The 24,012-nt window shown below is 42.2% G+C and overlaps 1 protein-coding gene and 1 long non-coding RNA gene across 4 annotated transcripts; one reads left to right on the top strand and one right to left on the bottom strand.

The window, feature by feature from the left end:
* Positions 1–15,799: 15,799 nt before the first annotated feature.
* Positions 15,800–18,957, bottom strand: LOC147454684 (histone H4). Of its 3 annotated transcripts, none has more exons than XM_086516549.1 (2): positions 18,605–18,957; positions 15,800–15,819 (listed from the first exon to the last, which is right to left on the bottom strand). In XM_086516549.1, exon 1 carries the CDS (start codon positions 18,954–18,956, stop codon positions 18,645–18,647), a length of 312 nt encoding a protein of 103 aa, XP_086372675.1. In that variant the 5' UTR covers position 18,957; the 3' UTR covers positions 15,800–15,819; positions 18,605–18,644. The 3 variants fall into 3 exon arrangements, with proteins under 3 accessions (XP_086372675.1, XP_086372674.1, XP_086372673.1); XM_086516548.1 differs by lacking the exon at positions 15,800–15,819 and adding an exon at positions 17,538–18,299; XM_086516547.1 differs by lacking the exon at positions 15,800–15,819 and adding an exon at positions 17,538–18,296.
* An 862-nt stretch (positions 18,958–19,819) lies between these two features.
* LOC147454683 (uncharacterized) lies at positions 19,820–21,042 on the top strand. The gene is made up of 2 exons (XR_015188669.1): positions 19,820–19,958; positions 20,098–21,042. It is a non-coding gene; the product is annotated as an uncharacterized LOC147454683 (long non-coding RNA).
* The last annotated feature ends 2,970 nt before the right edge of the window (positions 21,043–24,012 follow it).

Below are 24,012 nucleotides of genomic sequence, written 5' to 3'. Positions count from 1 at the left end.
GCTTTTGTTTACTTGTTTGTGAGTAGAGAATAGCTCGATACAAGTAGTTGAGAGAGTGGGATTGTCAATAGAAATTACTCTTGAGAGAGTGGGATTGTCAATAGAAATTACTCTCCATTACTTACAACATCAAGATATATACTTGCAAGAGTTGTACTTTAAAGTCTCTCCTTGTGGAGAGGCCTCCATGTGCTAGTCAAGTCTTGCAACATTCTATGGTCCATCAACAGTAGAGTAGTCTTGCTATGCTTTACTATCCTACAAATTCCCATAGATTTCCACCATTCACAATCACTTTTTATCTTCAAGAATAGGGGATGATTGCCTACGGAATTTTGATGTGATTCAAGATTAGTTATTTGCATTGAAAGGCTCGTCATTTCGTGAGCTTGAGAGATCCAGGGTCAAGGTTCTAGTTTATCCTTAGTTGAAAATAGTTGAGCCTCCAAGGCCTCTAACTTCTCTTTATACTCTTGGAGTTTAGCTTGAATCACTTCTATGTGCTTGTAGGAGGTTGTAGTGCTTTGTAGCATTACATGCAACTTACTCTTATACAACTTAGCTAGTGGGCTATTGCCTTCTTTTTCTTTCAAATTTGATATTCAATTCCTGCTCTCTCTACGACTTTGGAGGCTATCTCTTGGAGGTGATCTTTTTGGCTTCTAGCTACTTACAAAGTTTCCTTGTCTTTTTCTTGAATGATACTTGCAAGCCAAGTCGTATCTTTACTTTTATACCAATATTTTAAAAAAATATTAAGAATGTGTGCTACATAGAGTAGGGTAGATATGAGATGAGACCCCCTCTTGCGTGTTGATGGAAGAAAAAGGTCTTTACTCATAAATGATATCAATAGCTCGTGTGTTTTGAGGCACATTGATAGACTTAATAGGAGTGAAGAATTTGTTGTTTTCATTAACACGCAAGAGGGAGACTCATCTCATATCTACCCTACTCCATGCAGCACACATTCTTAATTTTGTATTAAAGGATTGGTATAAATGCACGCAAAGATACAACTTGACTTGCAGTATAATTGAAGAGCAAGACGAGGAGACTGACTAAGTAGCTAAAAGCCAAAAATATCACCTCCAAGAGATAGACTCAAAAGTTGTAAAAAGAACAACAATAGCAAAGTTGAAGGCAATAGCCACTAGCTAGGCTATAGAAGAGTAAGTGCACTTAACACTCCAAAGTACAACAACCTCCTACAAGTGCATAGAAGTGATACAAGCCAAACTCTAGAGGTGTAAAGAGAAGGTCTCAGGCCTTGGAGGATCAACTATTTGCAAATAAGTATAAACTATAACTTTGACCCGGAACCTCTCAACCTTTACTGCTTCAGATGTTAGTCGGATATTCATCAAGGAGATTTTTAGGTTACATGGTCTACCCAAGCGTATCGTCAGTGATAGAGATGCCAAGTTTACATCAAAATTTTGGACTTCTCTTTTCCAATCTATTGGGTCACAATTAGCCTTCAGTACAGCGTATCATCCACACACAGATGGGCAAACTGAGAGAGTTAATCAAGTCATCAAGGACATTCTCAGAACCTATTGTTCACAAGAGCCAAAGAAGTGGTTACAATATCTACCTTTGGTGGAGTATGCTTACAACTCTTCCGAACACAGAAGCATTGGAATGTCACCTTTCAAAGCTCTTTATGGACAAGACTGTTTAGCACCACTGAACTTCTCAGATCCAACCATCAGGGTAGAAGCCTCTAGAAAGATGTTAGAGGATATGGAAGCACAGACTAGAGCTATTCACCAGGACATTCAGGCTGCTCAGGATAGACAGAAGCACTATGCAGATATGAACCGTTCGGAAAGAAATTTCAAAGAAGGAGATAAGGTTTTTCTGCGAGTCAGACCAAAGAAAAGCAACTTATCTCTAGGCAGATATAAGAAGCTAAGCCCAAGGTATTGTGGACCATTCGAGATCATTAAGGTTGTAAGTGACCAAGCTTACAAGCTAAAGTTACCTGCAAACTTGAAGGTTCATGATGTATTCCACGTCAGCTTACTCAAACCCTATATTCCTAACCCTGATCAATTCTTGGACTCAGATCAGATAGTCATGCCAGCACAAGGAGTTCTAGAGCTCCAACATGACTACGTACTGGAAACAAGGGAAAGGAAGTTACGCAACAGAACTATCATGGAGCATCTGGTAAAGTGGAAGGATTACCCTGAAGAAGATGCAACTTCGGAGGACGAACCAACGCTCTTAAAGGATTACCCAAACACATTCTTGAGATGAGGACATCTCAAATTTTTCATGTTGGGGAGGTTGTAAGGTCTCTGACCCCGATCATAAAAGCACCATTGTACCATGAAACGAACATAATGAAAAAAGTTACTATTTTTAGCAGTTTTCCAAATTCTGTCAGTGCCATGATGTTCAGAATGTTTTAAAGCTTCGAAATGTGAGTAAAAAATAACTTTTGTTAAAAAATTCCAAAAATAGCAAGTTTTTGGTCACCCGACCCGTCCAATTATGATCGTCTCGAAAAACTGCACCCGTATCCCGAATTTCAAAAAAATGCAATTTCGGACCCCGGGGGCTGCTAAATATGACAGGTACTCGGTCCTGTACGTCTTAGTTAGAGCTCCGTATAGCAATTTACGGCATCAAAATCCGACTTGTATGACCCGTTTTAGCCTAAAACCAAAAGTCCTAAAAATTGTCCGGGGAGGTACCGGGGGCCCGAGACTGTGTGGGAACAGGTTCCAGCCCACTCCAGATCAGCTTTAGCAGCTAGGGGGCGCCCTCTTGCTTTTTGGGAGTCCTGGGAGAGTTTCCAAGCCAGCAGCTCAGTCTCAAAACAGTTAACCAAGCCAACCTGACACTTGGTGGGCAGGGAACTGGACTTGCCATGCTTAACTGGAGAAGCTCCCAGATGCATTTAGCAACCCATATCGATTTTCAGCTTGAGGAGGCCTATTTAAAGACCTACACACACACACACATATGCTCACACACACAGTGCACACACTCACACACCTACACACACTCTGGGAAGGTGCTGTCGGAACACACACCTTTTGAAGGAGAAGCAAGGAGGGAGGTGCTGTCGAATTCTCGCCTCAAGAAGCTCGATTAGATCAGAGAATCGAGAGGATTATCATCCCTTAATCATGATAACCACGTTTTAATTAATGCTTTCTGCAAATCCTTTTTCATTACCATTTAAATTTCTCGTCTATTATGCTTATTCCTAGTCGTAATTCTCTATGATTACTCTCTAAATTCTCCTTTTCCATATTCTATTATGTAATCATCATTCCATAGCTGAATTATCAGCCATTCATCACTCTCGATTAATGATTAGAACATAATTATCAGAATTTCCTCTCTCTAGGTAGCATAGTAATTAATCGGTAAGCTAGTAATTGTGTAGATTGAAGAGAATCACTCATTAACAATGAAGCTTAATTAAATTCATTCTCTTATGCATTAAGATGTAATTAAGGAGGAATTAATCTGTCATTAAGACTCTAAGAATTGGTTTTCCTCACACATATGCCTAAGGTAAATCTGCATCGTCTATTTGCCAGGAAATGGTTTAATCATACTTAATTCAATTCTCTGGTAATTCCAATAGTGAAATCCTAATTATTCTTAATCATGTAAGCCGAATAATTATCTTAGAGCCGATTCCCATAGGATTATGTGCCATCCTTAATGATTGCTTTATGAAAGAAATCTAGATCTCTCATATAGGAGAAATTAATGGATGTCACTAATCTACCCGTTGGACTGTTATGATGCTTGCGAACCTTAGCTCTTTCTCCAAGCTAATCATTTAAAGTAGTGAGAAATGGCCCCGGTTAAGAGGACGCGCTTCGGTGGTGCCCACGATCGCGAAGCAGGAATGAGTAATGTCAACGGAAAGGGGAAAGCTCCTATGGAGGAACAAATACTGGCCATCTCACGGGCCATCGATGAAGAAGTGGAAGAGGTAGATTATATTTTTATTCAAGTTGTTTAAATTAACATTGCTTACGCTAGTTAGGAATGCTCATATCCCCAAACATGTTGGAGAAATCCAACGGAAACCTCGGCATTGAAATCATTGTACATTAAGTTCTAAAGTAGGAAGGTAATGTTTGATGGGTATGCTTTTTGCAATAGGAAAGAATGTCTGCTAGGGAAAATTTAGCTCGACATGTTCATTTTATTTCCAATGTTGAATCATTCCTGACCCCCCTACTGATCACAGGGGACAGAGTTCCTCGTTAAGGGCTCTTGAATCCACGACTTGCTTTCTATGCGGTGGATACCCACGATTTGCTTTCTATGCGGTGGGAACCCACGTCTTACTTTCTATGCGGTGGGAGTGTCCATGACGTGCTTTCTATGCGGTGGACATACCTAGTTGTATGGGCAGCTAGGCGACAACGGGAGGAGTGAACTCTCGCTGGAGGGGGGATGTTGTACCTCCAGAACATTGGAATTTTAATGAATAAGTTTAAGTAGAATTTTTACTAGAATACTGTCTTGGTGTTGTTTGCAATACTGGTTGAAGGGATGTATTAACGAACAATGTGATTCGTAATTAAACAAGGAATCTTTATGTTGAACAACCTTTGTGGTAGTAATTAGGTCATACAAGGAAGTGTGAGTGTGGGGGTGGAAAGATGGGGCTTGGCTCAGGTTGCCAATGCCTACGAGATGGGTGGTCTCGATTGGTCGGGAACTCTCTGTCCCCATAGTGCTTACTTCGATATTAGTAATACTCATTGCCCCTAGAGCGGTGAAATCTCGAGAGTACGTGCCTCTGAAACATGGAGAAAAAGGCACTCGAGGTTTCTCTCCTCTTGGAAGGTGGGTCTTAGGATCGCTACATAGGTTAAATCACGCTTCCCCTACAAGGTGGAGCTAGATCTCCTTGCTAGTAGGCTCGAAGTCAATTCACTTTGTGATGAGAGATCGTCCGCTAGATGAACCCAGACCACTTTGTTTGCTTCCGCTATAGATCTAGTGGCCACCAGGTTTACCATCAGATCCGTTTTTGTGACGACGGGGTGGGGACCTCACACAAAGTGGTAAACACTGTGAATGAAGGTGCTATGACTAAGAGATAGAGAGAGAAGAATACAACACCAGAATGTTGTGTCAAACCCTCCTTCTTCAAAGGCCCCACTCTCTATGGTGAGAGCGGTCTACTATTGATTGCATAAATCTCTACAATGCAATGGCCTTGCTGATGATGTTGACGACGATGAGGATAGCAACAAGACGGGCTGAAAACTAAAACCGCTAAGGGCTGAAATCTGCAAATCTTGTATTTGCTGAATTCTGACTCTATGTCGGTGACGACGGCCTGAAATCTACGACTAGCGGGCTAAATCTATAAACGCTTTCTGATCTGATCATGTGGCAAGGATTTGCTATAAGAAGGTGAGATCTACAAGGGTTGGGGGCTGCGGTACGGGGTCTAATCGTTGAAAATGCAAAACGTTGATGCGGTAGGCTCAACTATCACCAAGAAATTGCAAAACGCTAGAGGATTTGCAAATCTAAAAACGCTAGTTGAACTATTCAGGAACTGCTATTGCCACGCTAATCTGCAACTACAAAACGCTGGGCCTGATTTGTATTTACTGAGAAAATGATGGTTGGTCTTTGGTGGCTGAAAACGCTAGGCTTTCTTACCGGTCTTGCTGAGAAGGTGCACTACCAGAGTGTATCTGTTGCCTCTTCTGCCAGAAACTACTAGTGCTAGGTTTTCTTATATATTGGCTTGGCTAAATTGCCCTACCCAGTTTCCCAACAAAGTCACTTATTAATAATAAGTGAAAAATGGCTAAAATATGAAAATTAGACCCTATGTACTGTAAAATGCTCTTGATGGATTCTGATGGTAATGGCAATGATCATGTTGTATGCAACCAGAGGATATGCATCTATTCTAAGTGCGTGGATATGCACGGTCTACAAAAAGACTCACAAAGGTGCCATAACACTTCCTAAGCTAATTGAACCCTTGTCATGAAGTAGCTTGTTCACAGGCACATAGGGTTAGATGTGCACGAAGATGCTGAGACTGAGAGGTAGAGAAAGCAGAATATGACACCTGAATGTTGTTAAACCCTCCTCCAAAGGCCCCACTCTCTTGTTGAGATGTCGAGCTCTACACCTTGAGCTGGCATCCACTACGGGTCTTGGCCGCTTACGGCATTTACTCACTGGCGCGTTAGGTGACCAACACGGAGGATCTCTGCCAGTGATTCTACAGCTGGACTACACTTATAGTGCTAGCCTAGTACGCTTCTAGAGAGTTCACACTTAGTGACCGCATGTACATATGTGCTACTTTTCAGCTTTAGCACTTAGTCATTTTGTACTCTCTTTTCTGTGAAGAAGAAGAAGAAGCTTTCCATCTCTGTGTGCTTTGTGCTTGTCTTGTGTAGCTCTCTTGCATCCTCATTCTTTACATGGTATCAGAGCCTGGTGCAGGCAAGAGAGGCTAAGAGAGCAAGAGCATCACAATCCCTTCGTTCGCACAAGTTTCTGAACAGGTCTCCAAAGTGCAGTATACAGAGATTTACTGTACAAGTACAGTGGTTGTATGTACGCTTGATTTTGGACACTCGTTGAGTGTAGAAAGCGTTACAGGTACCACGATAGCAGGTTCAGCAGATTTGCAGGTTTTTGCAGATTGCAGCTATTTTGTCTTAGTGCTTCAAGATGTCTGACGGTTTCAGTCAGATTGTTACTGAGAAGCTTGAGAAAAATAACTACCCTGCATGGAAGTTCAGAATAACTAATTTCCTAAAAGGAAAAGGTTATTGGGACTATGTAGAAGGAGACAATGAAAAGGAACCAGAGATTCCCGAGGCAAATGCTACAGCAGAACAAAGGAAAGCTTTGAGGGACTGGCAACAAGGCCAGAGCAAAGTGATGTATTGGCTTTCTATGAGCATCACAAATAGCATGATGGGCTATCTACAGGTTGCTGAAACCCCCGCCATTGCATTGAGAAACTTAGGCAAAGTGTTCGAGGTGAACACCAAGGCCAGGAAGCTTCAACTAAAGTCGGAGCTAAATCAGGTTAAGAGGAACAACCTCTCAATCAATGATTATGCCTTGAAGATCAAGAGTATCATTGAGGCTCTTGGATCTATTAAAGTCTCAGTGGAAGACGATGACATTGTCCGTGCATGCTTGGATGGTCTAGGAGATGAGTATGTACATTTTAGTTCTTCCATGAATACAAGAGACGACATCCCCGTGTTCCAAGATTTGATTTCTATGCTTATTCTTGAGGATAAGAACCTTGACACATCTTCTTCTCATGGAAGAAATAATTCTGAACAGGTCTTCTATTCAAACTCCAACAGAGGTAGAGGTAGAGGTCGTGGTCGAGGCCCAAGGGGTTGCAGGGGCCAATTTCTGGAAGGCCAATCAAATCAAAACAATACAGGTGGCAGGGGAAACCAGTCTCAAGGCAGGGGGAGTCAAAGAGGTCGTGGTGCAGGATCAAGCAGGCAGCAACATACTCCAAATAGCAGAGAATGTTTGACTTGTGGTGAAAGAGGTCACATGTCACGTGACTGTCCAAAGGGAAAAGCAAGTGGAAAGAGAGAACAGGGCAACTATGCATCTACTAGCAGAGATGCAGATGACAGCAAAAACGAGTGCATGTTTGTTATGCAGCATGTAATGAATACAATGACTACAGAGAATTCCACCCAAGATGATGTTTGGTATGTGGATTCAGGTGCCTCTAATCACATGACGTCTCGTGGAGAGTGGTTTAGAGATATGCGCAAACCAGATGTGTCAGGCTATGTGCAGACAGGAGATGACACAGCTCACCCCATTGCTCATGTAGGGGACATACCTCTAAATACGAAGAGTGGGAAATCAAAGTACTTAGCAAATGTACTTCATGTCCCAAACATTACAAAGAATCTTGTTTCTGTTGGACAAATGGTTGAGCAGGGTTTGCATGTTCGCTTCAATCCAAATGGCTGTTATGTAGAAGATTTCCAGAATGGTTGTAAGCTGATCACAGATGGAAAATGTGTGGGCAGAATGTTTACGCTGAATGTAGACATGCCTGAGGTAAAAGCTGCATTATTCGCACAGGGCACAGGTGTTGTGGCTGATGTTGACATTTGGCATAAACGCATTGGCCATGTCAATGAGCAGAGATTGCGTAGCATGCAATCAAAACAGATTGTAAAAGGTTTGCCCAAATTCAAGGTGGATGGTATGCATAAAGTGTGTGCAGCATGCCAGTTTGGAAAACAGTCAAAGGGCTCATTTCCACATGAGCGCAATGTATGTAAAAAGCCACTTGAGGTGGTGCACACAGATGTTTGGGGTCCAACCGATACTGCAAGTATACATGGTTGCAGGTATTATGTCTCTTTCATTGATGACCATACAAGGAAAGTATGGGTCTACTTCATGCGTAACAAAAGTGAAGTGTTTGGTCACTTTCAAGACTTCAAAGTCATGATTGAGAACGAAACAGATATGCAAATCAAGACATTGAGGTCAGATGGAGGGGGAGAGTACTTTTCCAATGATTTTTTAGATTTTGTGCGAATACATGGTATACGCAGGCAGTTTACATGCAAATATACTCCACAACAGAATGGGGTCGCAGAAAGGAAAAACAGACACATTGCAGAGGTTGCACGTGCATTGATGAATGAGAAGACATTATGAACAGGACACCTACAGCTGCGGTGCATGATGTAACACCTGAGGAAAAGTTTACAGGTACAAAGCCTGATTTGGCACACTTGAAAGTGTTTGGCTGCATAGCTTACGTGCATGTACCAGATGAGTTGCGTAGGAAATTGGATCCTAAAGCAGAGAAATGTATTCTTGTGGGATATTCCCTTGAACAAAAGGGGTACAGGTGCTACAATCCTACTACACGAGAATTACGAGTGAGCAGAGATGTAGTCTTTGATGAGATGAGCAGCTGATACAGTAATGCACATGGCACTATTGGGGCTGATGTAAAAGATGATGTAATTGTACAAAATGTGAGGCCACAGTCACAGGTTTTGAGTGGACCACAAGAGTCCTCTTCTCGTGGCTCTGTTGAGAAACCATGGAATGGTAGACTACGTACGCAGGTTACTCCACCAACAGGTACAGGGAATGTATCACGAAAAGGAAAGGAAAAGGTTGATGAACCTCCCTTTATGGCTGATGCATCATCAGGTTTTTCACATGTAGACATGGATTCAGATGGTTCTAAACAAAGTCTTGATGAGGAATTTGGAATTCCGGCTATCAGGACACCTGGTGTAAGGAAAGTACAAGAAGATGCTAGAGGGCAAAGGAGTGACCCAGGACCGCGCAGATCTAATAGAGTTAGAAATCCAGTTCAGAAATTGACTTATGATGGGTATCTAGCGCATCACCAAGCCTACATGGCTAAGGTGATACAGGATGTGGAGCCCACATGTTTTGAGGATGCAATTGGAAATGTGCATTGGGATGATGCAATGAATGAAGAGATGGCTGCATTGGAAGCAAACGACACATGGGAGTTGGTGCCATTGCCAAGTGGCAAGAAAGCTATTGGCTGTAAATGGGTGTATAAAACCAAGCATAAGGCTGATGGTAACATTGAGCGTCACAAGGCAAGCCTGGTCGCAAAGGGTTATGCACAAACGTATGGCATAGACTATGAGGAGACCTTTGCTCCAGTGGCAAAGATGACGACTGTGAAAGCTGTCATAGCAGTGGCTGCATCTAGAGGATGGATTATGCATCAAATGGATGTAAAGAATGCCTTCTTGAATGGTGAGTTGCAAGAGGAAGTGTATATGGATCAGCCACCTGGTTATGTCGATCCAGGTTACCCAGATTATGTATGCAGACTTCTCAAAGCTTTGTATGGTTTGAAGCAGGGCTCTAGAGCATGGTATGACAGGATTGCCAAGTATCTTGTCAGTATTGGTTTTAGGAGAGCTCATGCTGATCATTCACTCTATGTACGTGAGAGTGATGTGGGGATTGTGGTCATTACCATATATGTAGATGACCTTATTATTGTTGGTGACAATGCTATGGAGATTGACCATGTGAAGGGTCTTCTCAAACACGAGTTTGAAATGAAAGATTTAGGCGAGTTGCGCTACTTTCTTGGCATTGAGGTGATCAGGACTCCAAAGGGTGTATGGCTATCACAGAGACAGTATGCTTTGGACATGTTGTCAAAGTATGGTATGGCTGATTGTAAGCCAATTTCTATTCCCTTGGATGTGAATGCAAAGCTGAGTGCAGAGAAGGGTGATGTTGTTAAGGATGTCAACATGTACAGGAAGATTGTGGGTAGTTTAATCTACTTGACTATCACGAGGCCAGACTTGAGCTACACAATAAGCTTGGAGAGTCAGTTCATGCAGCTTCCGAGGAAGCCACATTTGGATGGAGTACGACGCACACTTAGGTATGTGCAAGGTACTCTTGACTACGCATTGTTCTATGCAGCAGATGCACCATTCGCATTGTATGGGTATACAGATGCAGATTGGGCAGGTAGCATTGTTGATAGGAGATCTACGAGTTGCTTCATGTTCTCTTTTGGGAGTGTTGTTGTTACTTGGAGCAGCAAAAAGCAGCCTACGGTTGCTTTATCGAGCACAGAGGCCGAGTACAGAGGTGCAGCAGTTGCGGCGTGCGAGGTAGCTTGGCTACGCACATTACTTGAGGACTTGGGAGTGCAGGTGGACCAGCAGATTTTCATCCATTGTGACAACCTCAGCAACATGCAGTTGGCTAGGAACCTAGTGTTCCATGCCAGGACCAAACACATAGAGGTCCATTACCACTACGTTCGAGAGCGAGTGTTGGCGGGCGACATCGACTTGGTCTACGTTAGCACAGGGGAGCAGATAGCGGATATCTTTACCAAGGCCCTCGGAGCTGAGAAGGTTCGACGTTTCCGGACTATGCTTGGACTCTGCAATATGCAGAGCTCGAGGGGGAGTGTTGAGATGTCGAGCTCTACACCTTGAGCTGGCATCCACTACGGGTTTTGGCCGCTTACGGCATTTACTCACTGGCGCATTAGGTGACCGACACGGAGGATCTCTGCCAGTGATTCTACAGCTGGACTACACTTATAGTGCCAGCCTAGTACGCTTCTAGTGAGTTCACACTTAGTGACCGCATGTACATATGTGCTACTTTTCAGCTTTAGCACTTAGTCATTTTGTACTCTCTTTTCTGTGAAGAAGAAGAAGAAGCTTTCCATCTCTGTGTGCTTTGTGCTTGTCTTGTGTAGCTCTCTTGCATCCTCATTCTTTACATCTCTATGGTGAAAGCGGTCTACTATTGATTGCACAAATCCTTCAATGCAATGGACTTACCAACGATGTCGACGACGATGAGGACGGCGACGAGACGGGCTAAAAACTAAAAACGTTAAGGTCTGAAATCTGCAAATCTTGTATCTGCTAAATTTTGACTCTTTGTCAGTGACGAGAGAAATGATGATGTGCAGAAAATGCAGATGCTAAAATTTGCAAATAGTGGGCTGAATCGCAAACACTGGCTGATTTGACCGTGCAGCGAGGATCTGCTACCAGGAAGGTGATATTTGCGAGGCTTGGGGGCTGCAACACATAGTCTAATTGCTGAAAATGAAAAACATTGATGTTGTAGGATGAATTGTCACCAAGAAACTGCAAAACGCTAGAGGATCTGCAAATCTAAAAATGCTAGTTAAACTACTGAGGAACTGCTATCGCCAAGCTGATTTTCAATTGCAAAACGTTGGGGTTGATCTGCATTTGCTGAGAAAACGTTGGCTGGTCTTTGGTGGGTAAAAACAGTAGGCTTTCATGCTGGTCTTGCTGAGAAGGTGCACTACCAGAGTGTATCTGCTGCCTCTTATGCTAGAAAGTGCTAGCGCTAGCTTTTCTTATATACTGACTTGCCAAAGTTGCCCTACCCAGCTTTCGAGCAAAGTCACTTACTAATAATAAGTAAAAAAAGGCTAAAATAGAAAAATTAGGTTCTGTGCATTGTAAAATGCTCCTGATGGATTCTAATGGTAATGCTGATGATCATATTGTGTGCAACCAGAGGATATGTATCTACTCTAAGTGCCTGGACATGCATGGTCTGCGAACAGACTCACAAAGGTGCCAGAACACTTTCTAAGCTAATTGAACCCTTGTCATGAAGTAACTTGTCTACATGCACATAGGGTTAGATGTGCACGAAGGTGCTGAGACTGAGAGATAGAGAGAGAAGAATACAACACCAGAATGTTGTCAAACCCTCCTCCAAAAGCCCCACTCTCTATGGTGAGAGCGGTCTACTATTGATTGCACAAGTATCTACAATGCAATGGACTTGTCGACGATGATGAGGATGGCAATGAGACAGGCTGAAAATTAAAAACCCTAAGGGCTGAAATCTACTGATCTTGTATCTGCTGAATTTTGACTCTATGTCGATGACGAGGACAATGATGTCAATGCGACGACAACACGTTGAAAACGTAGATGTTGATATCTGCAAATAGCGGGCTGAATCTCCAAACGCTGGCTGATCTAACCGTGCGGCAAGGATCTGTTGCGGGGAGTTGAGATCTACGAGGTTTAGGGGCTGCGGTATGGAGTTTGATTGCTAAAAATGCAAAATGCGGATGTTGTGGACTAAACTATCGCTAAGAAATTGCAAAATTCTAGGTGACTTGCAGTTCCAAAAACGTTAGGCTGTTGTGGTATTGTCTCCAAATACGCTATGCTGAACTACTGGAGACTGCTAACACTAAGCTGATCTGCAGTTGCAAAACGATGGGGATGATCTGCACTTGATGAAAGATGTTGGTTGTTCTTGATGGCTCAAAATGCTAGGTGTTCTGTTGGGGGGTCTTGCTAAGAAGGTGCACTGTCAGACTTGTGGTCTCTGCTGCCTCTTCTGCCAGAAAGTACTAGCGCTAGCTTTTCTTATATAGATCCTTAGCCAGATTGCCCTACCCAGTTTCCCAACAAAGTTACTTATTAATAATAAGTGAAAAATGGCTAAAATACGGAAAATAGATTTTGTACACTCTAAAATGCTCCTGATGGATTTTGATGGTAATGCTAATGATCATGATGTGTGCAACCAGAGGATATGCAACTACTCTAAGTGTTTAAACATGCACGGTCTACGAACAGACTCACAAAGGTGCCAGAACATTCCTAACCTAACTGAACCCTTGTCATGAAGTAGCTTGTCAATTGAGGTACTGGTACCTATTTGCATGGCTTTCTTGTAGGCTGCCAAGAATTTGGGATAATCTTTGAAAAAATCTTCATTGACCCACATTGCTTCGTTTCTTGATCTTTGAACTTCAAAAAGTATTGCCTAGCCTGTTTCTTTGAACCATGGCAAAACCAATGCAACATCACTTGCTCCGGCTCCATGACTTCTACCTTATCAATGATCTCCGGTTCTTCTTCTTCTGAAATGTCCTTTGGAGGTGTTCCCTGAAACACTTTCAACCAAGAAACATGGAAAACGTTGTGCATTCACCATGAGTTAGGAAATCGCAATTTCATTGAAACCTCATTTATCTTTTTAATTATAGGAAATGGACCATGCATTCAAAAAGACAACTTAGGACATTTCTTTCCAACTTGCTTAAGACGTTGCTTCATGATTCTTAAATACACCCAATCCCCTTCCTTGATTGAAACATCTTGATGATGCTTGTTGGCCTGTTGTGAGTAAGACTCCTAAGCCTTGCTTAGCCGAAGCTTCAAATTCTCAGAGATCTCATCCAACGACGACTGACTTTGAGCATTGACATCAGGCATTTGACTAACCAAGCGAGTTAAAAATAACTCGAACGAATGACCAAAAGCTGCCTCATACAAAGTTCGATCAATGGTAAAGGAAAAAGAGTCATTCAAAATAGCCTAAACCAATGGGAGATACAGCTCCCAATGAAACGGCTAATCATGCACATATAACTTTAAAACATCAAAAACCAACTGATTGTAAATCTTTGTCTGACCATCTGACTGTGGATGCTAATGAAAAATTTAACTTAGTGCCAAAATTTTCAAAGAGTGCGAGCTAAAAATTGGACGTAAACTTAACATCCCTATCTAACACAATCAATTTTGGCAAACCATAGAGGGGGTACCAATACTTAATAAACAAACGTGCTACATCTTGTGCGGTGATTGTGGCCTTACAAGGAATCAACATGCAAAGCTTGTTGAAATGATCAACAATTGTCCAACATTGAGTGTTTCTTGAATGCAAACTAGGTGGAAGGTTAGTCGCAAAATCCATGGAAATATCTTGAAAAGTTCCATCGAGAATAGGCAGTGGAAGCAAGAGGCCTTGCTGCTTACCTCGAGGAGCTTTTACCTTTTGACAAATAGTGCACTGTGTGACATAACAAAACACATCTTTTAGCATTTTAGGCCAATAAAAGAATCGCTCTATTTTTTCCAGAGTGGTGTTCATTCCCTTGTGCCCACCCGTGAGAGAGTCATGTACATCATGCAATATGGTTGTCTTGAAAAAGGGCAACACACATAGATGTTGACAAAAATACAACAAACCATCACAAATGAGATAGTTGCTTGGACCTTGGGAAGCAAGAGCCTGCAACCATTGCTTACCAAACTCGAAATCCGTATACTAGTTTTTCATGTTGTCAAAAGGTACACCTTGAAGAGAAACTGTGGATCTTGACTCAAGAGCCAAAATTTGTCCTTTGCGGCTTAACACATCTGCAACAAGGTTAGCTTTTCCAAGCACATACTCAATCAAACCTCCAAATTGCTCAAAAAAATGTGACCATCATGCTTGGCGATCACTCCAATGTGCACTAGGCATAGACTAGAGCCACTTGAGAGCTTGGTGATCTGTGCAAACTGTAAACTCTCTACCATAAGGAAAATGCTTCCACTGCTTAAGAGAGTCAATGACAAACAAAAGTTCTTTATCATAAACTGAATAGTTTCTTTTCTGTTCTCGAAAAAAAAAATAGTTTCTTTTCTGCACTATTGAGTTTTAACTAAGGAAAGTTATTGGACGACCATGCTGCAAAAGCACAACGCCTATGGCGACATTGCTTGCATCTGTCCATACCTCAAAGGGATCATCCCAAGAGGCAAAGATAAGACACAGCGCTTTCGTCACCACAACCTTGAGAGCTACAAAAACCTAAATGATTGTCTTGGATAAATCCACGTGCTGTGTGCGAGTCTTTATCCCTTTCAAAACATCTGTTACCAGGTGCGGCAATGCGTGCAAAATTCTCTATGTGTGAACTATAAGCTTGACATAAACCAAGAAAATAATGCACATCATATGCAGTTTTGGGCAAATCCCAATTACGTACTTGTTCCACCTTCACGGGATCTAGCTTTATGTCTTCCGCAAAAATAATAGAACCCAAATAAGTAGCTTTAGTGAAGAAAAACTCGGATTTCTTAGTTGCAATGTACAACTAACACTCATTTAAACGTACCCTTTTCTGCATCCTTTTCATGTCGTTTCCACGATGCAAAAAATTTGAGAATATCATCAAGAAAGATAAACACACATACACCAACCATTTCGCCAAAACGGCCTACCATGAGATGGTTAAATGTACCCACGACACTTGTCAATCCAAAGACATAGCCACATACTCCCATTGCCCTCCCTTTGTAGAAAAGGGATCTTAAAGATACCACCTTTGAATACCCTTACCTGATGGTATCCACTCTTGAGATCGACCCTATTGAAACCTTTGCCCCATTGAATCTTTCTAGGATATACTCAATGCAAGGCATCAAAAGCTTGTTCTTGACGGTCGTCTTGTTTAATGCCCTGTAATCAACACACAAACGAGATGAACCATCTTTCTTGCTGTCAAACAAAATAAGAGCATCAAAAGGACTTTCACTAAGACATATGAATTGTCTAGCCACCAACTCCATGAGTTGCTGCTCTAACTATTCTTCTTGTGTCTTGTTCAAATGGTAGGGATCCTTATTGACAGATTGTGTTCCCTCCATAAGCTCGATGCAATGGTCATCCAGCCACTCGAGTGGGAGACGGGATGAAAGATCATCCTGCAAAATGAGATGATTAAACTTGGTAAACAAAACTGAATACCAGTCTAGAGCCTGAATGCTCTGGGTAACTAGAGAGGCATAGATAATTGCCGCTTGTGCTCCTCATCATATTTCATGCTTTACCTACACATGAGAGATGAGAGGCAAAGAATGTAGAGCCTCCTCGATACAAATGATCATAGGAGAATCACTGTTGGCCTTTAATTGAGAGTGTTGTCCTCCCAATCAATGAGAGGGTTATGCTCACAAAACAATCTAATGCCTAAAAGCATATCACATCCCGAGAGAGGAGACATGACAAATTTCCTATGAAAAACAATTTGTTGAACTATAAACAACACATCAAGGTACTCTTGCACGATGAAAGAGTTCGTACCAAGAGCGTAGCCAAACACCTCTAGAAGAAATGTCTGACTAACCTCTAGGCGAGCTCTCTCGACAAGAGAGACACTAATCACATCATGCATACTGCTTGTATCAAACAATATGACAATACATTGACCCTTCACATAACCGTAACACTTCACGAGAGACTCATCAATGTGTGTCAGAGACGTGAGAAGATTCAACTTGGTTCATTCAAGTGCTTGTGGTTGCTACGAATACCTTAGATTCTTTAGGTTGGGCTGTCTCACTTTAATGTGACCTTTGACGTGACATTAATAGCAACGACCTTCCTTCGCATAAATGAATTGTTCTTTTGAGTTTATGTATCCTCTTATAATTCCTTTTGCAGCTTTTTTATACAAGGTAAGCTTAGGTTTAGTAGGCATTTTCGCTTTACCCTTATATTCATTTTTTGAGTTCTTTTCCAAAGGATTACAAAAAGATTGACTAAAAGAGTTACTGTTCTTACCATTCTTATTGTTCTTACCATTCTAAGGGTTTTCAAAAGTCTAAGAGATACTTTGCGACGACTTATTCTCCTTAGGCTTTCCCTTGTTGTGCTTCATCTCTTGAGGAAGAGAAATTGCTACCACCTTGTTAATTTTCACCAATACTTTACTTACAATTGGTTTAGACTCGTGAGCTTTTCCATGAGGTCATGTCTTCAAGTTGCAAGTATTGGTGAGTCCTCATTTAGGGTCTACTACTTCACATCAAAGGGCGATAGCATAGAGCTTAGCTACAATTGTTGGGTTCATGTTAGCATGTCTTACTTGTGAGGAATCCAAGGCCTCGTCTAACATCACATCTTATTCAACAACCCCTACTTAAACAATCTTAGCATGCTTTGTTACATCTTGCATGATGCCACATGCCACTGCTATACCTTTGCTCAAAAATTCCCATAGCTTCTTTTCTCTACCCATGCTAGACATTCCTTGTAATAAGTGCACTCAATGAGACATCATCCCATATAGAAAATTGATCAACAAAAGATATAATCTATGTTGGCAATATCCTCCCACCCTATATTCCTCCCGCCTCTCTCTCTCTCTCTCTCTCTCTCTCTCTCTCACACATAGGTTGTCACCAACAATGCAAATTAATTAGCTCCCTCTCTCTCTCTCTCTCTCTCTCTCTCACGCTCACATTGAGTGGCTTAAGTGATTTAAAGTCTCTAAAGCTTTTGTAAGCTATAGCTGATTGTCTCTACAAATTCAATCTTCTCAAGAACATGAGCAATGGAAAGCTTTTAAGGGGGGGTAGGCCTTCTAAAATTTGGTTTCGCTATGTTGTCTCATGTTAATAATATTTTCCTTAATTTTGGGTACAAGCATGTGAAAATGATATGCACCTAAAATGTAACCTATACTAAGGTTAGTTCATACATAAAGCAAAGTTCTGAGGAATACACTATGTCATATTGCCTAGGCAACTAAGTTTGCTTTGAGCGTCCATACACCCTCTTAGTATAGCAGTCATACCAAGAGGTTGAAGATCTTCATGATCATCACTTGCAATTAATTATCTATATAGAAGTGTGCTTGATGTTGCGACACTTGGTGGTGAAAGATCATATACATGAGAATACTAGGATTATGGGGCATTTTGGTCATTATTGATGAGAATGAGAATACATGATGGTCGAGGAAAGCACAAGGCATTCGACCTCACAATGTCCAATTACTGGGATATTCGGGTAAGACCTACCACAATGATAGTATTTCAACCTGACCTTAGGTAGCATTTGACTAAGGCTGCCCTCCTACTATAAGGTCAGGTTCAAAATGCCATGAGGGCAACCTTCATGCTTACCAATCAGATTGCATAGTCCAAGCTGACCTGCTGGCACAGCACCAAAGATATTTGATTGCAGGACATACAGGGAATTCAATGCTATTAATCAACATTCAAAGATCTATCGCACTTAGTCTGGTTGGAAAAAGAAATAAAAGGTACGGATTCGAATTCAGCAATTAACAGCCAGCACTTGAAAGGCAATAAATCAGACGAGGCATGAAAACGAAATTAATCCCCACATGCGCAAGCACACAAACAGAGAAAACATCCCGTGTACATTGCAATAACAATTACTGCCAAACCTGAAACAGGAAGATCAAACTCAAAGGAGGGGTGGTGTTGAGAAACACCTGAACGAAGGGAAGGGGCAGACGAATGCCAAGAGATATCCTAACCACCAAAACCATATAGGGTGCGGCCCTGCCTCTTGAGAGCATAGACAACGTCCATGGCAGTCACTGTCTTGCGACGGGCATGCTCTGTGTAAGTAACTGCATCCCGAATGACGTTCTCCAAGAAGATCTTGAGAACACCACGCGTCTCCTCGTAGATGAGGCCACTGATACGCTTCACGCCTCCCCTGCGAGCCAGCCTGCGAATGGCAGGCTTGGTGATGCCCTGAATATTGTCGCGCAAGACCTTGCGATGGCGCTTGGCCCCACCCTTGCCCAGCCCCTTTCCTCCCTTGCCTCTTCCCGACATCTCTCTCTCTCTCTCTCTCCCGAGTCGCTGATTTATCTCCACTCCAAACGAGCTCACTTACTAGCTTCAGTACCCATTGCATAATTATACTGACGCGCTTCGTCTAGCGGACCGTCCGCTTTCGCCTTCCATCCAACGGCTGTCCCATGCGCTGGCACAGATCGATCCAATTCTCTGATATTCGAGTGACCTTGATTCAACGTCAAAATTTGGGCATTTTAGTTACAAATCCCAGTCATTGGTTTGACCTTGAAAATACAAAGTATAGAAAATGGTTTTTTTCAAGCAGTGGCCATCAATCCTTTCCGAGTTTCAATGGAGGACGAAACCAAAGAAGGCCCTCGGTAGAGATTGCTATGTTTATCTACCTCTTACCCCCTCGTTCACAAGAGGCGAAGACACAAAGAGTTTTTTTAGAGCTTTTGCAGCAACCAATGATTGAGTGATAGTGTAGTGGCAAGTTGTTATGTAGTTGGCCAACATCCTACGATCAAGCTTCACTTAACGCGTTTTCAGCTAAAAAGGGGGTAGCAAAGGAAGATTATTAGGAAGTGTGGGGCCATGCTCGCTCGTTTTTTTGTGGGTTCAAAAATGGGCCTCGTGTTACCATATACATGTGGTAGTGATGTGGGTGAACACACTAGGACCGTCAAGGCATTTTTTCCCTCTTTAGGAGGTTTTTTCCCCCGTGCATTGTATATACGCCCATCACTCTATGGTACCAATCTTTCTATTGCACACTAAGTAATACTCTCTCTATTGTGTGCCTTGAGATTCCTTCGTCTTCTCCAAGTTGTGTGTGTTTCCCTGCAACCCTAATTCCACAAATTGGTATCAGAGCATGTCACATCCTCCCGGGCTTAGTAACCAGCATCACCAAAACACCCCTGCTCATTTTCTCAGATATCAACGAGCTTTGGCAAACGTCAGCAAGTCGACAAAATATTTGGGCTCAGAATTTCATTTCGGACTCATTTCGACCTCCGTTTCCACTACAATCAGGTATGCACAAGCAATTTCATCATTTTGTGTAGAATTTTTGTCAGTGCCAATTACTGCTTAACAGGTCCCATACAGTCTACTGTTGGTTGTGCTATATAGCACGTCCTGGTCTCACACAGTTTCTCCTCATTTTGGACAGTTTCCACATCAAGTGCAGGCTTTTTCCATGGCTGACAACAACACAGACGTGTTCAAGATGTTTGCTGTTGAGGACAGATTGGATGGGGACAATTACCCTATGTGGGCTTACATGATGCAACATGTACTTGTATCAAAGGGAGTTTGGAACATTGTGCAGGGCATTGATGTACGTCCTGGTTCTGAGGATGCAAGCGATGTTGAGGATGCTCCAGTTTTTGCTACCAGGGTTGCTGTTGTCAGAGCTCTTTTGCCTACGGCTGAGTAGGCTCATTAGCATGTAAGAGATGCGCACACTCATGCATTGATTGCATTGTCTGTGAAGCGCACTATCACTCCTCACATTCGTTCGGCAAAATCTGCAAAACAGGCTTGGGATATTCTAGCAGGTCTTTATGCAAGCCACAATGAGGCTAAAATTGCTTTGCTGGGTAAAGAGCTGGAATCAAAGATTATGCATGAGGAAGATGAAATAGACACTTTCCTTGCTGGTGTCAAGGATGTTAATGAGCAACTAATTTTTGCAGGAGAAGTCATTTCTAACAGTTCACTTGTGTAGACTGTTCTTGATGCTTTGCCAGATTCTTACCAGACTTTTGCTAGTACTTGGAGACTTATGACCCAAGGAAATCCTGAAGTTGTCAAGTTTGATGCATTATGCACATTGTTGTTGCAAGAGTCACTTTCCACTTATGATCCTATTGTTCATGATGCATGTATGTCAGTTGTTGCAGATTCACATGTATGGTATTTTGACAGTGGTGCTACAAAGCACATTACCTCACATCGTGATTTGTCCCTCATGGGAATACGGTGACTTGTGCCAATAATGCCTCTTATCATTTTCAAGGAGTTGGAAAGATTGTGTTTACTGCTGCAAATGGCAGTTCTTTCACACTTGTTGATGCATTGTATGTACCTGGGATAAAAAAGAACCTTTTGTATGTATCTACACTTGCTAGACTTGGTCTCGTAGTCAAATTTGTGGATAACAGATGTACAGTTCATGATCTCAGTTTTGGTGATAAAATTGTTGCATCTGGCCTTTTGTGTTGTGGGCTGTATAAGCTCACTTTGTATGACAAGTGTGGACAAAATTTTGCAAATGCAGTTGCAAATTCAAGGGTTGTTTTAGATGCAAAACTATGGCATGCATGTTTTGGCCATCTGAATTTTGCCAGATTTTTGAGTTTGCAAAAATTTGATATGGTTGCTTCTTTGCCGCCTCTTCAAGCAATTGTCAAACATGTTTGTGAAGGCTGTGTTTTGGGTAAAATACAGCGTGCTAACTTTCCAAAGGATGGGTCAGTTCGTGCTACATGCGGATTGCAACTTGTGCATAGTGATGTTTGTAGGTCTATGCAAACTCCGTCCTTGGGAAAATACTTGTACTTCGTGATTTCCATTGATGACTACTCCAGGCATGCATGGGTATATCCGTTGAAAGCTAAGTGTGAAGTGTTTATGTGCTTCAAGCAATTTCTTGCTATGGCTAAAAATGTCTTGAAATGTATTATGGGAACCCTCCGTTCCGATCGAGGGGGGGAGTATATGTCTCATGAATTTAATGCATTTTTGGCTAGTCGTGGGATAAAACAAAAATGTACAGTGCCGTATACGCCTCAACAAAATGGTGTTGCTGAGAGGAAAAATAGGTCTCTTATGGAAATGGCACGATGTATGGTCAAAGAGTCAAGCTTTATCACATTTGTTTTGGCTCGAAGCTGTCATGTGTGCCACTTATGTACTCAACAGGTGTCCTACGAAAGCGTTGCAATCTATGACTCCATATGAAGCATGGCATGATAGAAAGCCATCTATTGAGCATGCGTGTTTTTGGTTGTTTGGCTTATGGTTTAGTGCCACAAGCGCAGCGTAGAAAATTGGATGATAAGGCTGTCAAATGTATTTTGGTTATAGTGCTAAAAGCAAAGGTTACAGGTTGTACCATTTGCAAACAAAACGTATTTTGGTCTCACGTGATGTTGTGTTTGTGGAAGATTCTGTTCAGCGTTTGTTGTCATGTACTAGAGATAGTAATGTAAGCTCACAGGACATTTATGACACTTTATTGCCTCTTTTCAGTGGTGGAAGTCTTGAATGGTGACATTTTTGAGGGTTGAAGCAATCTCCTTGTGCTTGGTATGAGAAAGCTAACACTCATTTGATCAAACGATGCTTTTGTGATAGTCCAACAGAAAGCACATTGTATGTCAAGCGTGAGGGCGATGTACTTCGCATTGTTGTTCTTTATGTGGATGATTTGCTGATCGCTGATCCCAATGAGGCACATATTGCAAAATCTAAGGCTGATTTGAATGCTACTTTCAAGATGAAAGATTTGGGGTTGTTGCATCAATACTTGGCATACAGTTTAAGCAGTGTGATGGTGGTATTGCCTTGTGTCAGAAAAGTTACATAGAGACATTGATATGTAAGTTTGGACTTGAGGATTGCCAACCTATTGCCACTCCCATGGAAATAGGTTTGAAGTTGAGTCTACATGATGCTTGGTGATTCTGTTGATGTCACTCTTTACCAAATTTTTGTTGACTGCCTCATTTATGTATGCAACACAAGGCCGGATATTCAGTTTGCAGTCTTACAGGTCAGCAGATTTATGCACAGTCCAGGGTCTAAGCATTGGTAGGCAATCAAGAGGATTTTTCACTACTTGGGTGGCACTTTGCATCTTGGCTTGTTTTATCCCAAGGGGGGATCATTGGTGCTAGATTTACATGATTTTTCATACTCAAATTGGGATGGTTGTTATGACACATGAGTGTCCACGAGTGGTTTTTGTTTCATGCTTGGCAGTTCATGTATTTCATGGTTGAGCAAGAAGCAACCGACTGTGGCCACTTCCTGTGAGGCCGAGTACAGGGCAGTCTTCACAGCTACGATTGAGTGTGTATGGCTCATACATCTTATGGCTGATTTGGGTGTTGGACAAGACATTGCCAACATCATCTACGCTGACAATCAGACCGCATTGGCAGTTGTAAGGAACCCAGTTTTTCATGCTCACACAAAGCACATTGAGGTGCATTACCACTATGCCAGGGAGAGGCTCTCAGCAGGAGAGATCAAATTGGCTTATGTGCCAACACAGGACAACCTTGCATATCTTTTCACAAAGGCATTGTCTCGTGAGAAGCTTTCCGCAAAGCTTTGGGCTTGCTCCCCTTTGTGGACTAATTTTGTCCTTAGGGCATGGCACTTCCCTTTACTCTTCGTGCCATCCCTTGTTCACCACATCACTCCTAGGGGGGATTTGTTACCATATACATGTGGTAGTGATGTGTGTGAACACACTAGGACCACCGGGGCATTTTTCCCCTCTTTAGGAGGTTTTTGCCCCCATGCATTGTATATACGCCCACCACTCTAGGGCTATCAATCTTTCTATTGCACACTAAGCAATACTCTCTCTATTGTGTGCCTTGAGCTTCCTTTGTCTTCTCCAAGATGTGTGCATTTTTCTCCAACCCTAATTCCAACACCTCAAACTTTTGGCTGATTGGAATTCCGCCATGTAAGACTCACACTCCTTTGCAATTTTCTTCCGTTGGGTCCTGAACCCAGCCTAAGGGATAACTTAGAGGAAGAACAATTTCTACTTGGTTAGCCTAAGGGGATTTTCTGAAATGAAGCCTCGTAAAGCTCAATGTAGCATAATACCAGTCATTAGATACAAAAACTCATTGGACAGGTGAGATTCTGTCACACATAACAACACCGACTAAGGTTTTTCAGCTCTTTTTGGCACACAGAGTGGCTATGATGGGTTGAAAGCTTTAGAGTACTTGTGTCTTATTTCTAACATCGGCACAAAGCTGCCATGGTTTGCACAAAGTCAAAAGCCAACATTGTTCATTCTCACAAAGTGTTAGCAGAGTCCATCATCGACCTCCCC

Source organism: Adiantum capillus-veneris, chromosome 7 (genome assembly GCF_014529385.1).
Source record: "Adiantum capillus-veneris isolate H3 chromosome 7, ASM1452938v2, whole genome shotgun sequence".
NCBI classification, from domain to species: Eukaryota; Viridiplantae; Streptophyta; class Polypodiopsida; order Polypodiales; family Pteridaceae; genus Adiantum; species Adiantum capillus-veneris.
The sequence above is the reverse complement of the archived record's forward strand: the minus strand, read 5'-3'. Positions and strand labels throughout refer to the sequence as shown.

Excerpts from the sequence above, each read along its gene's own strand:
- LOC147454684 (XM_086516549.1), bottom strand. The coding sequence starts at position 18,956 with ATGTCGGGAAGAGGCAAGGGAGGAAAGGGGCTGGGCAAGGGTGGGGCC.